The 15,376-nt window shown below is 55.2% G+C and overlaps 2 protein-coding genes across 2 annotated transcripts; both read left to right on the top strand.

The window, feature by feature from the left end:
* Positions 1-7,197: 7,197 nt before the first annotated feature.
* On the top strand, positions 7,198-8,232 carry CNR2 (cannabinoid receptor 2). Its single transcript, XM_054395243.1, has one exon. It carries the CDS (start codon positions 7,198-7,200, stop codon positions 8,230-8,232), a length of 1,035 nt encoding a protein of 344 aa, XP_054251218.1.
* A 2,222-nt stretch (positions 8,233-10,454) lies between these two features.
* Positions 10,455-15,133, top strand: FUCA1 (alpha-L-fucosidase 1). Its single transcript, XM_054395241.1, has 8 exons — positions 10,455-10,798; positions 11,569-11,703; positions 11,921-12,058; positions 12,712-12,817; positions 13,237-13,437; positions 13,650-13,840; positions 14,106-14,205; positions 14,993-15,133. The coding sequence occupies exons 1-8, from the start codon at positions 10,455-10,457 to the stop codon at positions 15,131-15,133; spliced, it is 1,356 nt and encodes a 451-aa protein (XP_054251216.1).
* Positions 15,134-15,376: the final 243 nt, after the last annotated feature.

Raw genomic sequence — 15,376 nt, 5'->3', positions numbered from 1 at the left:
AGAGCCCAGCCCAGCCCTCAGCTTTCTGCCCCGGGGGGGAGGTGAAAGGATTTGTGCTGAAGCAGCTTCCTTGCAGCTGATGTCTGAACTTTGTAAACACATCCAGGCATGACTCCTGAGTCACACCCTGCAGGTTTTCTGTCTCAACAGCTCCCTGTTCAAGTCTGCACCAGCACTGAGTCATCAGAGCCAGCAGGAACCTTCAGCCCAGTTAAATCAACACACCTGGCTCCTATCCTGTCAGCAGGGAAAAAACCTTTCCACCCTCTACCCACTTCACTGCACAGGAGCCAGCAGAGGTGGCTCTCCAGCAGGGCTCCCCACCCAGGGCACAGGCACAGAGGGCAAAGGGAGGGCACAAGCTCTGCTTTGTTCAGGTGACCTCTGTTTTGGTTTGTTTTGTTTTTCCCCTGAGCATTCCCCCCACAAGTGCAGTATAAAAGTCACTCTGGCTCCCTCCTTCACACCCTGTCGACAGGAGCCTCTCCTCTCAGCCATCTCTGGGCTGCTCCCATTGCAAGCTCAGCCCCAGAAATCCCAAAGCAAGTCACTGCCCTCCCAGGGGGCAGGGCCACACTTTCTGCAGCTGCTGGTGCCTAAGTGTCCCAGCACATGAGCTACAGCCGAACAGCAGCCCCACGGGCTGTTCCCTACTGCTCTGGAGCCAGAGACACTGCTCCTGAGGAGGAGGACCAGGCTCACCAGCCCTTTCCCCTCTTGCCTGCACAGCTCTTCTTGAAGCCTCCCCTCCAGCAGTCTGCAGGACCAGAGCAGCTCCCCCAGGCACAGCCCCAGCCCAGCAGGTTGGGGTACCCCCAGCCAACCACCTCTGCAGCCACAGCCAGTACCTGTGTGAGCCCTGCAGGGAGTGCAGCACTGCCAAGGTCACCTCCCCCTCCTGCCAGTTCTGCTCAGCCTCATTCCCTTGGGGGGATCTGGTGCAGCTACAGACAGCAAGGACAAAGAGTGTGAGCTGCTGCCAGGACTGTCCCCAGGGGCTCAGCAAAACCCTGCACCACCATCTAGAGAAGAGCTCTGACTGTGCTTCTGGCTTAAATACCCTAAAAAATCAGGTGGCTCAAATTCAAGCAACTCCTCCCAGCTGAGAGAGGTCATTTGATGTCCACCAGGCTGTCAGTGGTGATGCTCCTCTAGTTCCCAGCAGTTCTGAGCTGCCTGCTCAGCACTGGCAGGCCAAAAGCCAGCAGCAGAATGTGACCTTTGTGGGGATGTAAAGCTGAGTGCTGATGCCAGCTGCTGGCCCTGCATGTGGAGGGTTTCCCAGAGCAGGGCTGCTCACAGCTGGGTCAGCTGCAGCTGATGCCAAGGGGGAAAAGAAAAAGAAAAATGAAGCTAGAGTGGAACAAAAAGCTCTTAGATTGCAGAAGTCAGCCTTGAATGCTTTTCTTTCACTCTGGCAGGGCAATTTTTTGCTATAAAAGAGAGTCCAGGGACCAAAGGTCAAGCTTGTAGCTGTGCTGCAATCCTACTTCTTTCTTACACCACCCCTGGTTGCCAGAGCAGCTCTTTGTAGACAGAGGAAACCTGGATTTGTTTTACAGGACCCTGCTGCATGTGGAGCTGTGGCAGGGCAGGGAATGGTTTGGGGCTGAGTGCTGCTTCTGCTTTCCTGGCTCAGCACTGCTGTCAATTACCTCTCAAGGGGATTTGGGGTTTTTCTGTTTGTTAGTTGGGGGCGGGGAGGGGGTTGGCAATCTCGTGTTTGTTCTTGCCGAGGAGAAGTTGTCAGATACTGGGAACCAGACTGGAAGCTGTTCCATTTTGGGACAGAGCTGATAACCTCCCTCCTTGCCCTCTGCTGATACAGCACTGGATGCCTTCCATCTTTATGGTGGTTTCCAACACCGGCCAGCCCCCAGCAGCGTGGAGAAGGTCAGACAGGTCCCGGCCGTGCCCGAGCACCCCGGAGAGCAGGGGCACCTCCTTCTCCCCCCACTGGCTGCCCGCTCCTGCCTCGTCCCCCGGGCGATGCCCTGCGAGTGCCGCAGGTCTCCCTGGAGAGGGCGACCGAGCACCGCTGAAGGCTGAGCGCCAGCAGCTCCTGAGCCACGGACGGTGACAACCAGGCCGAGATTTGGAGAGCAGGAGCAGCAGCTGCTGCCCAAACCCCTCGCGAATCCGCCCAGTGGGGACAGCTGCAACCCAGGCAGGAGGGAAGGTTGAGTTCCCACTTAGAGAATCATCAAATGCATTGGGTTGGAAGGGACCTTTCAAGGTCACCTAGTTCAAGCCCCTTGCAGGGAGCAGGGACAGCTTCAGCTCCATCATCTGGGAAGGGACAGGCTGCTGGGGCTGTGGCAGGGGGCTGCAGCTGCTCTGTAGGGTGTCAGTGAGACTTCCACAAGGTGCACTCTGAGCCTGTCCCCTGCAGCCAGCCTGGTGTGTGCTCCCCAGCTCAGCTGGGTGGCCTTTATCCAACCACATGGAGCCTGGGGTAGCAGGAGATGCTCTCCTCAGTGCTCTGGTGTCACCTGGCAGACATCCCTGCTGCCCAGCAGCACAGCCTCAGCTAACCAGCTACAGGCAGCTGCTGCCCAGCTGAGGGCAGAAGTGCTTGGCTGTGAGGAGAAGTGAGGAGGGCAGAGCAGAGACCTCAGCCTCTGCAGCCCTGGCTTTATCCCAACCACAGGGGCATGGCTCTGTAGCTTCAGATCTTAAGCCACTTCCTTTCCCTTCCACTTGCAAGGAGCAAATCCCTTTGTTCTCCTGGCCTCAGCAGGGCAGGTTTGTGTACAGAGTGCTTTGCCCACTTTGGAGGACACAGGCAGTGAGGTTTTTGCTGTGAGTGGTGCCAGGCAAGGGCACAGATGGCAGATGTCTGTGCTTGCCCTCAGACCTGCACACAGCAAGGTGTACCCAGATTCTTCTGTGGCTCTTTTCCTTCCCCTCCTCTTCCACTTCCCCAGAGCAGTGGGGAAAAGCCCCTGGGTGTCCCTTGCCTCACTGCTGCAGGCACCTGGAGGCATCAGAGGGACTGAGCAAATGATTTCAGCAAGTCAGATGGTTGGGATGATTGTGAGAAGTGACACTGCCAACCAGAAGAAGAACAGAAAACCCAGAGGGGAAGTGGGGAGGACAGAAAACCTGACACACGTTCACTGAAGGAATGTGAAAGGGAGCAAGAAACCAAGGGAAGGATTTGCACTGCTGGCTTTCCAGCCTGGGGGAGCAAACCCAGCATGGTGTGAGACACCCAGAAGAAACCAGAAGTGCTGTGGCAGGAGAAGGGGAAGCAGGCACCACCCACAGCTGCACAAAGTCCCCCTGAGAGCCGAGGGCTGAGAAGTTCCCAAACACCCCCAGCCCACAGCACCAGTGAGAGGTGAGTGAGAGGTTTGTGTTTGCTACCCCCTGGGGAGGTGCTGCAGCTAGGGATCCTTTTGCTCACAGTGAAACACAGCCTAGCCTTGAGCCCACCAGGCAGGCAGCCTGGGGAGGCTGCCACAGGAGGATCCCCACAGGAGTTGTTCAGGATGAAATGCAGTCCAAGGTGTACCAAAGGTGGGGGGAAGAGGCTGAAACTTCAGCCCAGCACACAAAGCCTCTCTGGGCTTCTTGGGCTGGTTGTGGTGGGCATGCATGGCTGTGGTTGGGGCTGTAGTCCCCAGGGGCGTGGAGCTGCTGCACCTCAAAAGAGGGTTTCCACCCCTGAAGAGGGATTGGCCCTGTGGAGGATGCCACAGGGATCTAGGTAAGGGCTGGCTTGTTTCCCAGGAGCTGCAGCATGCAGGAGGCAGTGGGTGTGAACAAATGGTCCAAGCCAGGAGCCCATCTGACAAGAGGAGAATGTCCCCTGGGCAGGCAAGAGCAGCCTTATGGTCTGAAAAACCAAACCAAACCAAACCAAAGACACAAGGATGAGGTGCAAGGAGAGGGACTCTTGGCACTGCTCCTGTCAGCACGTTCCAGAACCTCTGCAGAGGGGAGCTGGTGCTGGAGCAAAGCCCTCTCTGCTTTCCCTCACAGACAGGGGAGTTGGAAGGGGGATCTAGGGGGGGGGTCAGTCAAAACTGCAAAGCAATTTGTCCTTCTAATTCAGCCTGAGACACAACATATGTGGGCAGAGGAGGTCTGGGCTGGCTGGCTGACAGCTACAAGCCCAGCAGAGTGTTTTAAACCTCAGGGCTTATCTGGATGATGTCAGCTTAGTGGAGAGAGCTGTCCCAGGACACTCAGTGCAGGAGTTATTTTGCCATGATAACCAAACTGCCTCCCTAAGCAACTTAGAGCAGCATTTTGCTTGACCTCAGCCTCCTGCCTGGTGTTCAGCAGAGTTTCCAAGATCCTAAGGATGTTCCTTGGACATTGCACAACTGTAGGTACTGAGAGTTTAAGGTGGGAATGCTGGCTGCAGTTAACAGAGGTCAGGGCAATGCTGGACTCTGCTTCATGGAGATGTCTTGGGTTGGATGCTGGAGTTCTGGCTGAGGAGTTTTGGAGGCTCAAAGAGGCAGCTGCTGCCCTGGTGGGCCCTGAGCTGTGTCAAAGTCCAGCTGCCCACTGAATCCATCTCTCTCTGGGGGCAGAGGTGCTGTCATGTTTGGCAACAGCTGCTGCCCTTGGGCTCTTCCTGTGAAGAGCTGCAGGAAGCAGAAGTGCTGAGGTGGGAGTGCAACATCCCCTGCCCTGTGTGATTACCCCATGCCAGAGCCTGATGTAAGAGCAGAGGCCTTTGCTGCAACACTGAGCCACACTGCAGCTCAAAGTCCAGCCCTCCTGCAGACTGGATGCCCAGAAATGCACAGCAGGGTGAAGTGGAACATGCCCTGAACACCCTGCAGCTGCTGATGTCTGAGCCCTGGCAGGCAGGCAGAGCAAACTGTGGGGCTTGGGCTCTTCTCCACCACCTCCTGAGCAGCACCTCGAGGTGCCCAGGGCTGTTTTGCAGCTCAGGCAGATCACAGGGGCCCAGGAGATCAGTGGGGAAGGATGGACATGAGATCCAGGACACTGCTCAGATCCTATGGACAGAGGCTTCCAGCCTGGGGGTGACTGCTGGCTGTTGCCACCTCTCAAGGCAGATGTTGCCATTGCTGAATTTCAGACAGCAGCCAGAGAACCCACAGATGGTTGGTCCCTACCCCTCCTGGCACTCACTTCCCTCCCCAGGTGGCTGTAGCTGTCACATCTCCTGACTGCTGTGGCTCCCACGTGTTGGACATTTCCTCTTTGACAGCAGCACAGGGAGTGACCCTGAGCCTGCTTGGTTTGTTCTGGGGGCAAGGGAAAGAGGTCAGCTCAGAGCCTTCCTCCAGCAGCAGGAACTCAACTCTGGTCCCATTGCCTGCAGGTGGGATTCTGGATACTCACTCAGGTGGATGTTTCCAGGAAGGGGGATCCAGCCCTGTGGAATCACAGTGTTGGAAGGGACCTCTGGAGATCATCCAGTCCAACCCCCCCTGCCAGAGCAGTCACCCAGAGCAGCTCCCACAGGAACACAGCCAGGAGGGTTTGGGAAGTCTCCAGAGCAGGAGACTCCACAACCTCTCTGGGCAGCCTGCTCCAGGCCTCCAGCACCCTCACACCAAAGTTTCTCCTCCTGTTCAGATGGAACCTCCTGGGTTCTAGTTTGTGCCCCCTGCCTCTTGTCCTGTCCCTGGGCACCCCTGAAGAGCCTTCTTGGCAGCCACCCTTCAGCTGTTTGTAAGCACTGACCAGATCCCCTCTCAGGCTGCTCTCCTCCAGCCCCAGGGCTCAGCCTTTCCTCCTGCCAGAGCTGTTCTGTTCCCTCCATCATCCTTGTAGCCCTCTGGTCCCTTTTGCAGCAGGGCAGCACGACCTGACCATGGATGGATCTCCCTGATAATGAGGCAGCTCCCTGCCACCTGCCTCCTCACTTGCTCCCTGGTCCAACATGATTTTTATTCCCCCTGTTCCATGAGGCATCAGCAGGCAGCTGAGCCCTCAGTGCCAGGGCATTGGGTTTAAAGCAAGAGCAAAACCAAGAGCAAGGACTGGAGAAAAACAACATCTGAAGGACAGAGCTCAGCAGTGTCATGGAGAAGAAGGGATTCAAATGCCCCAGGCTGCAGAAGGGGGGATTAAAACATGACTCTGCTGCCACAGAGTGGCTCAGTACCTGCCCAGGGCTTCCTCTCCATCAGATCACAGCTGAAGTCAACAATATTGACAAAATTAGCCTGACCCTGGGCATGGACAGGGGGCCCTGGGGTTCAGGTGGTCTGATTCCTGCATGTCTCCATTTTCATGTCCAGCCTGACCTCTAATATTGATGTGAAACAAGAACTTCTGCTCAGTCTGACCATAAGACAGGCTGACTCAGGACACAGGGAGGGAGAATCACAACTTTAATGAGGCTGAGCTTTAGAAAGCTGCAATGGGCAAGCTTCAACAGAAGCCCAGGCTGGGCTTTTCATCTGTTCACACAGCTCTGCTGAAGAGGAGATGCTGCAAAGTGCACTTTGTGTTCCCAGATGAGCTGCACCAACACCCTGGGAGATCCTTCTCCATCCCAGCCCTCTCCTGGAGCAGCTTTGCCTTGGACAAGCTGTTCTCCAGAGCCTGTCCCTGCCCCTTCCATCCTTGCTGGCCTGAGCTGTGAATCCTGAAGGATTGGTAAGAGCTGGCCCAGGATCTGTCCAATTCTCAGCGTTGCTGCTTCCCTCTTGTGGTGAGGGAACAGCCCAAGAGATGGATGTGGTGCCAGCTAAGGGTGGGGTACAGCTATGGCACCCATGGGCTGTGACAGATGGGTCTCAGCCACATCACCAGGGGAGCAAAGCCTGGATCCCTGCTGGGAATGGGTACAAGCTGGCTCCAGCATTTGGGCTGTGGACCTGACTGTGTTCCCCTGGGCTGTTTTCCTTCTGTGTGCCTTCCTTTGGAGGAAAGATTTGTCCCAGTATGAGAGTGGTTGGATTCTAGAACAGGCTGCCCAGGGAGGCTGTGGATGCCTCCTGCCTGGGGGTGTTCAGGGCCAGGCTGGATGAGGCCTTGAGCAGCTGAGTGTAGCTGAGAGGTGTCCCTGGGCATGGTGGGGAGGTTGGAGCAGAGGAGCTCTGAGGTCCCTCACAGCCTGAGCCATTCTAGGATTCTATGAATTTATTGCTCTCTCTCTGCTCCTATAGGCACTTTTCACCTTGATCCTTTTCAGAGCACCTGAAGAAGTGCAGAAGGAAGCAGAGAGGCTCTCAGCAAGCTCCCAGCTCCACTCCAATGGATGTCTGTGACCTACATGAGAACAGCTCCAAATGCAGTGTGAACTCCATGGAGTGCTTCATGGTGCTCAGCACACAGGCACAGAAGATCAGCATTGCCACCCTGTGTGGCCTCTTTGGGATCCTGTGCGTTTTGGAGAACATTTTGGTGCTCTACTTGATCTTCTCCTCCCCTGGCACCAGGAGAAAGCCTTCCTACCTCTTCATCAGCAGCCTGGCCTTGGCTGACATCCTGGCCAGCATCATCTTTGTCTGCAGCTTTGTTAGCTTCCATGTCTTCAAGGAAACTGATTTCTCCAAAGAAATGTTCCTGCTGCAGCTGGCAGGGGTGACCACATCCTTCTCTGCCTCCTTGAGCAGCCTGCTGCTGACAGCCCTGGACCGTTACCTCTCCATCAGCAGACCCTCGGAATACAAACTCCTCATGACCAGGAGGAGGGCAGGGATAGCCCTGGGGGTGCTCTGGCTCACCTGTGCCACCATTGCTTCCCTGCCCCTCCTGGGCTGGAACTGCTGCACCCTCAATTCCACCTGCTCCCAGCTCTTCCCCTTTGTGGATGGCAGCTACCTGTCCAGCTGGCTCAGCCTCACCCTGCTGCTGCTGGGCTGCATCATCGCTGCCTACTCACACCTGCTGTGGAGGGCTCGCCGGCACGTGGCCTACATGGGCAAGCACCAAGGGCAGGGGGGGAAGCAGGACAGCCGGATGAGGATGGATGTCATGCTGGCCAAGACCCTTGCCATGGTGCTGGCAGTCCTTGTGCTGTGCTGGTCTCCAGTCCTCGCCCTCATGACCTACAGCATCTTCTGCAGGCTGAGCAACCGCCTGCGCAAGGTGTTTGCCTTCTGCAGCACCCTCTGCCTGCTCAATTCCATGGTGAACCCCATCATTTATGCCCTGAGGAGCAAGGAGCTGTCTGCCTCCCTGAGGATGGTCTTCTCTCACTTCAGGAGGCAGCTGAAGGCCCCTGAGGAAAGGCCAGAAGCAGAGAGCAGCCACAAGTCCTCCATGATAGAGACCATCTGCGAGTAGGGAGGCAGCCATGGGAAGTCCACCCTAGGACTGGCAGAAACAGTCTGGAGCACTTTTTCTTTTCTTTTCTCTTCTTGTGGAGGTCCTAGGAGATGAGGGATCAGGTGCCTGTCATGCAGCCAGCTCCCACTGATGTTATTCTTAGATGCTGGAACATAAAATGCACAGCAGCAGCTGATCCACAAGCTGCAGTGATGCTGGTTCCACGTCAGTGAGCCTGCCATGAGGCAGTGGATCACACCTCAGGACAGCAGCTTCTGGTATTGTACAGAGTCATTGTGCTGGGAAAGCACCTCTGAGATCACCCAGTCCAACCATTCTCTAACTCTGCCAAGCCTGGTGCTAAGCCATGGCCCTCAGCACCACGTCTCTGCCTCTCTGAAACACCTCCAAGGATGGGGATCCAACCACCTCCCTGGGCAGCCTGGGCCAGTGAGAACCCTCTCAGTGAAGAAGTTTCTGCTGATATCCAACCTAAACCTCCCCTGGTGCAAGTTGAGGCCCTTTCCTCAGACATCACCAAGAGTGATGAGCTCCTGCCTCACTGCATCACACAGGAGCAGCACCAGCAGCAGCAGGAGGAACCCTGCCCCTTGCTGCAGCCCCTGGAGCTGGTTTCCCTGGACTCACTTGCAGACAGCTCTGGCTAATCACATCTCACAGCATTTAGGACCATGTTGATTTTAGTGTCTCCTTCTTTGTGGAAGACTGAGATGCTCTCACTGTGCCTTATGGACTCTGCCATGGTTGAGGATTTTAAGGCAGACCAAACCCTACAACCAGCAAGTTCCCTTCAGCCAACCCAAGGAAAGCTAACCTGTGCCACACAGGAGTATGGTGGACATCCAATGATCAAGCATTAAAGCCATTTTCAGCCTTTTCTTTCATTAACCTAGGGAGCAGAGACTCCATCAGATGACTAGTTTAAGCCCAAGCTGGGGCAGAAACTCTGAACATGAGGAACTCCATAGACTTATTTCTGTTGTTGCCAAGCCCACAAAAGCAGCACATTTAGCTGCACAAGGAGAGCAAAGTGGGGCAGAGCCCTTCACCAGTGCCCTGCAGAGCAGCAGGACTCCTGCTGATTCCCAAAACACCTCTGATTGATAGGGATGAGCCTGGCTGGGCTGCCCAGGGCATGGCCACAAGGCCTTTGGACCTTGCCCTGTTCCCCCAGAGGCTGCCCCTGTCACTCACATGCTGGGTTTGGAGTCAAGCCCTGTGTCTGCTCCAGCTGTCAGCAGGAGAAGGGTCTCATGGAGCCTGAGCAGCCATGGGGCCAACCCCATGGGCTCTCTGCTGGCCCCTCATGGGATGGACACAGAAGCTCAGACTGCAGGAGGAGGCACACAAGTGGCTACAGTGCAGCAGGACTGGGCTGGGAGGGAGGGACTGGAGGAAGGAACCTGATGAAGTTCCACAAAGGCAAGTGTAGGGTCCTGCAGCTGGGGAAGAATAACTCCCAGCACCAGTACTCCCAGGTGAGAAGGAGCTGGGAGTGGTGGGGGACAAGTTCCCCAGAAGCCAGCAATGTGCCCCCAGGGCCAGTGGTCTCCTGGGGTGCATTCAGAGAAGTGTGGCCAGCAGGTCCAGTGAGGTTCTCCTGCCCCTCTGCCCCGGTGAGGCCATGTCTGCAGTGTTGTGTCCAGGCCAAGAGGGACAGAAAACTACTGGAGAGAGTCCAGCAGCAGACACAAAGATGCTGAGGGACCTGGAGCGGCTCTGTGAGGAGCAGAGGCTGAGAGCCCTGGGGGTGTGGAGCCTGGAGAAGAGCAGCCCCAGGGGGGATCTGAGGGGCAAGAGGCTGGGGACAGGCTCTTGTCTTTGGCACCCAGTTGCAGAACAAGGGGCAATGGGCACAAACTGGAGCCCAGGAGGTTTCACTTGAACCTCTTTGGTGTGAGGGTGCTGGAGGCCTGGAGCTTGCTGCCCGGAGAGGCTGTGGAGCCTCCTTCTCTGCAGAGATTCCAAACCCACTTGGACACTGCAAGTTGCTGTGGGTGCCCTGCTTTAGCAGGGGGGGGTTGGACTGGAGGATGTCCAGGGGTCCCTTCCCTCCATGCTGGGATGCTGGGGGTGTGTGGAGGGGACATGAAGGCGCCGCCAGCGCCATTGCTGGCGGCCCGCAGCCTCGAACCCGCGGTGCCCAGCCTCGAACCCGCAGACCCCAGCCTCGAACCCGCGGCAGCCATGGCGGCGGCGCGGTGACGTCAGGCGGCAGCATGGCGGCCGGGGCGCTGCTGTGGCTGGCGGCGGCCCTGGGGCCGGTCCTGGCCGTTCCGCGCTACCGGCCGGACTGGGCCAGCCTGGACGCGAGGCCGCTGCCGGCCTGGTTCGACCAGGCCAAGGTGGGGGTGTTTGTGCACTGGGGAGTGTTCTCCGTGCCGGCCTGGGGCTCCGAGTGGTTCTGGTGGCACTGGCGAGGCGAGCACCGCGCCGACTACGAGCGCTTCGTGCGGCGCCGGTACCCGCCCGGCACCGGCTACGCCGACTTCGCGCCACACTTCACCGCCCACGACTTCCAGCCCCGCCAGTGGGCTGAGCTCTTCCAGCGGGCTGGTGCCAGGTCAGCCGCGGATGCTGGCCGGGGTGGTTGGAGGACCTGCGGGGTTGGGTGGTGGGGATGGGGGTCCCTGAGGGGATGAGTGCCATGCCAGGGGTCCTTGAGACAGTGGAGTGTCCCTGAGGGGGTGAGTGCCATGCCAGAGGTCCCTGAGGGGGTAAGTGCCATGCCAGGGATCCATGAGAGATTTGAGTGTTTCTGAGGGGGTGGGTGCCACGCCAGGGGTGCCTGAGGGCATGGTGGAGCCGTTTGTGGGGATCTGTGAGGAGATGGAGGTCCCCTGTCACTGAGGAGCCAGGGGAGCTGTGTCTGAGGGTCACTGAAGGTATGAGAGAGCCATTCCCATGGATCCATGAGGAGAGCCATGAATGGGGGTCCCCGAGGGGATGGAGAGACCCAGAGACCACGGGGACCTCTTCCTGGGGTCCCCAAGAGGACGAGGGGTCCCTCAGGGAAGGGAAGAGCCAAGTCTGGGTATTCCTGAGGGATCAGGGGTCCCTGAGCAGTGCTGGAGATCCCTGTGGGGTCGTGCCCAGGGTGCTGAGGAGAAGAATCTTGCTAAGTCTCAAGTGTTCCTTCTTTTCCAGCATTAAAATCCATTACAAACCTCTGTTATTCTTGTGGTCACTTCTAAATTTAAAGGGTAATGAAAGAGGGCTCCTCACAGCATAGTCACTCACTCTGTTGCTCTGTGGCTGGGTTTGCCAGTGAGGCTGGACAATATCTCAGGTAGTTCCTTTATCATCCTGACCAAGCACTTCTTTTCCCCTCAGGTACGTGGTACTGACCACAAAGCATCATGAAGGCTTCACCAACTGGGGGTCACCTGTCTCCTGGAACTGGAATTCTCTGGATACAGGACCTCACCGAGATCTTGTGGGAGAGCTGGGACAAGCCCTCAGGGAGAGGTATGGCACTGCCAGACTCTGCTGTTCCTCTCATCCCTGTGCATTGAATTCTCCTGGCTGCTCTTGACAGTGGAAAGCAGTTTGATATGAAAAAAATAAATGAACGTTTGCAAAGTGATGAAATCTGTGAGATAATAATGGCAGTGATCTAATCTGCCACCTGTTCTTCATCCCTGCTGCCAGCATAACTTGTTCCTCTGTGTTTTCTGTCCTTCAGCAATATACACTATGGACTCTATCACTCACTGTTGGAGTGGTTTCATCCCCTCTATCTAGCTGACAAAGAAAGTGGCTTCAAGACCCAGGACTTTGTTTTCAAGAAGACCATGCCAGAACTTTATGACCTTGTCTTAAAGTAAGAGCTGCAGCCAGTTAGGAATCAAAAGCATTTCCTGGGTTCAGGGCTGTAGAGAAAGACTCAAAGTGGATGCAGGGCAGAGAGGTGACAGATGTCAATTATTGCCATGTTAATGCTAAGTGGTGATTAGAAAAGGGCTTCTCATTTGCCCTCTGGACAGTTTAATCTGTAATTTGTCATCAGAAGCAGTTCCCTTTAATACTGCCTTTGTGCAGGGTGGGTTTGAAAGTGGAGCAAGCTGCTTAGAGTTTAGTAGAGCTAAAAGAATGATTTCACTGTGACTTGCTTCCTCTTCTTGACAAAAACATGAGGCTTGAAAACAGGCTGCTCCAAATGACTGTTGTCCCAGGTCAGGATTGTGCCTCCTGATTGCCTTTGAGATCCAAGCTTCTGCTTTGTTTGGGTTTATTTTTTTTTTTTCTGAAGAGTTTGATCCTCTCTTGAGCTGTGACCCAGACAGCACTGCTGCTGCTGCAAGAACCTCACTTAAAGCTTTGTCCCAGAGCAGAAAGCAGTGGCATAAACCTCCTGGTGATGTCAGGCAGTAGGAAAAGGAAGTGAAGCTAGAGCCCAGACACAAGAAACACACTGCTTGCTTTGTGGTGGGAGGAAAGAAAGCCACTTTGAAATAACATTCATCTCTCTGTTAGATATAAACCAGACCTGATTTGGTCAGATGGAGACTGGGAAGCTCCGGACTCGTACTGGAATTCTACCTCTTTCCTTGCCTGGCTTTACAACGAGAGTCCTGTCAAGGTATCTCTTGCAGCTCTCCCTCATGGCCACTGTGATTTCATGGGGGTGGAAGGTCTGCAGCAGGGAGATAATGACTGTGATCAAACCAGAAACCTGTTTGACAGCTGCCAGGTGTGCTTTATGCTTTCACAAAAACCCAAGAGGCCTGCTCTGAGCTGCTGTGGGAAGGCTCTCCTGTCCTTAACAGCACACGTGGGAGGTTCAGGGGCCAGGAGCCTCATTGCCTCCACTTCTACCTGAGGCAGTTGAGAGAGCTTCTCTCACAGAGGAGTTCAGCCTTCTCTGGAGGATCCTCTCTCTCTCTTTCCATTGATCACCCAGGGGATTTTAGGTGCCTTTGCTAACTTAGGAGGGATGAATAGAATCTGGCAAGTCCAAGACAAAGCCTTCTCCCTGCTGAGCTGAGCTGCTTCTTGCAGGACACTGTTGTGGTCAATGATCGCTGGGGCAGTAACTGCTCTTGCCACCATGGAGGCTACTACAACTGTGCTGACAAATACAAGCCAGGGACCCTGCCAGCTCACAAGTGGGAGATGTGCTCCTCCATTGACAAGCTCTCCTGGGGCTATCGAAGCAGCATGAACATCACTGAGTTAATGGATGTGGCAACTGTCATTGAGGTAAGAGATCTGAAAGGCAGATGGCAGCTGGGAGGGAGTTACTGGGATCTAGAGGTTTCCTTTATCCTCCTTGCAGAAGAGAGTTGTCAAGTGTGTCACACAAGCAGGCTGGAGTTAAAGAAGCAGCTGGTGAGGACCAAGCCCTCCTCAGGCTCCTTTGTTGTCAGAAGTGACGATAATGCAGTTTGTGACCTCGGTTTTATCTGTTGCAGGAGCTGGTGCAGACTGTGAGTTTTGGAGGCAACTACCTGCTCAATGTGGGACCTACAAAAGAAGGGGTGATTGTTCCCATCTTCCAAGAAAGACTTCTGGCCCTTGGGAGGTGGCTGGACACTAATGGGGAGGCAATTTACGAATCAAAGCCATGGAGAGTGCAGATGGAGAATGGAACACACATGGTCTGGTAAGGATTGCCTTGCTCAGTACCTTCTGACTTCCAGAGCTGACGTTGCTTTCTCCTTTCTCTCTGATCTACTTGGAGGTGTCCCTGCAGGGGGCTTGGACAAGATGAGTGGTTAATGGTGGGCCCAAAGGGATAGGTTTTGGACTGAGGAAAGTAGGAGACCCCAGTGTGGTGACAGCAGGCAAGCTGCTCTGGAAAGGTCAAGCTCATGCCTGCTTGTCATTCCTGTGGGGCTTTTTACCTTGCTGGGCTCCTTCTCTCTTAGGTACACTTCTAAGGGACCAGTTGTCTATGCCATCTTTCTGATCTGGCCTCAGGACAACATTCTGGAGCTGTCCTCACCTGTTCCATCCCAAGCCACACAAGTAAGGAACTTGATAATAAAAAAAAAACCCTCTGGAGGCTTTCAGAACCCACCTGGATGTGTTCCTGTGTGACCTGCCCTGGGTAATCCTGCTCTGGCGGCAGGGGGGGCTGGACTGGATGATCTCCATAGGTCCCTTCCAACCTCTGACACTCTGTGATTCTATCATCTTGGGCACGTGTGGGCTGGGAAGGTCCAACCTGACTTCACTGGGAAACTGGGGAGAGTGTGGAAATTGTCATCCTGTACTTCATGTCCTGGGGTGCTCTGGCTTCCATCCAGACCCTTGCAGATCATTTTCCAGGCTACAGCTCACTGTTAACGCAGAGCATTATGTAGGGCCTGCCAGGACAGGCTCACAGCCTGCCACAGGACAGGCAGAGATGCTTCTCTGGATCTTATTGATACAGGGAAGTGAAGCAAATGACAAACCTCAGACACAGAAGGGTGTTTCAGCTCTGATTCAGTCAGGTGCAGTGACCTGCTAAGTGTAAATGTAATTGTAGGTGACGCAAATGCTGGGGTGCCCTTTGCTCTGGATAAACAGAGCTGAAGCCTTCTGGGGGGGAAAATCCAAACCAAATAACCAGCAACAGGAAAATGTTTGCCCCCCAAATACCCTGTGTGTTGTCTCCTGTGAACTGGCAGTGATGGGTGGGAGTGTGCAGGGCTGCTGTGACGTGTGGGAGCTGCCCTGCAGAGCTTGCATGCGTGGGTTGGGTGTGCTGGGGGTGTTCCCAGGGGAGGTACCTGCGTGGGCTGCCACTGAGTGTTCCCCTCCTCTGCAGGTGACAATGTTGGGATTTGCAAGGACTCTGAAGTGGCAGAAGTCCTCAGGTGAAGGGCTGCTCATAACTTTGCCCTACATGCTGCCATCTCCTCTACCTCCTCAGTCTGGCTGGACTGTTAAGCTTGAAGGTGTGAAGTGACAGCTGCAGGATGAAAGCAGCAACCTCCCCCCTGTCCTCCTCCTGAACCAGCTCCAAGAGGAGTCTTTATTTCTTATTCAATAAAGTGTCTTTCTCTTAAGAGAGTCTCTCTTACAATCTGTTTTGCCTGTGAACAAAAGGGGAATTGGACTGGATGGCCTGAAAAGGTCCCTTCCAAGCCAAAACATTCTGTGATTCTATGAAAGTGGTGATAGAAAATCATAATTTAATGGAAATCCATCA

This window comes from Indicator indicator, chromosome 33 (assembly GCF_027791375.1).
Source record: "Indicator indicator isolate 239-I01 chromosome 33, UM_Iind_1.1, whole genome shotgun sequence".
NCBI lineage: Eukaryota > Metazoa > Chordata > Aves > Piciformes > Indicatoridae > Indicator > Indicator indicator.
This window is presented reverse-complemented; position numbering and strand designations above follow the sequence as displayed.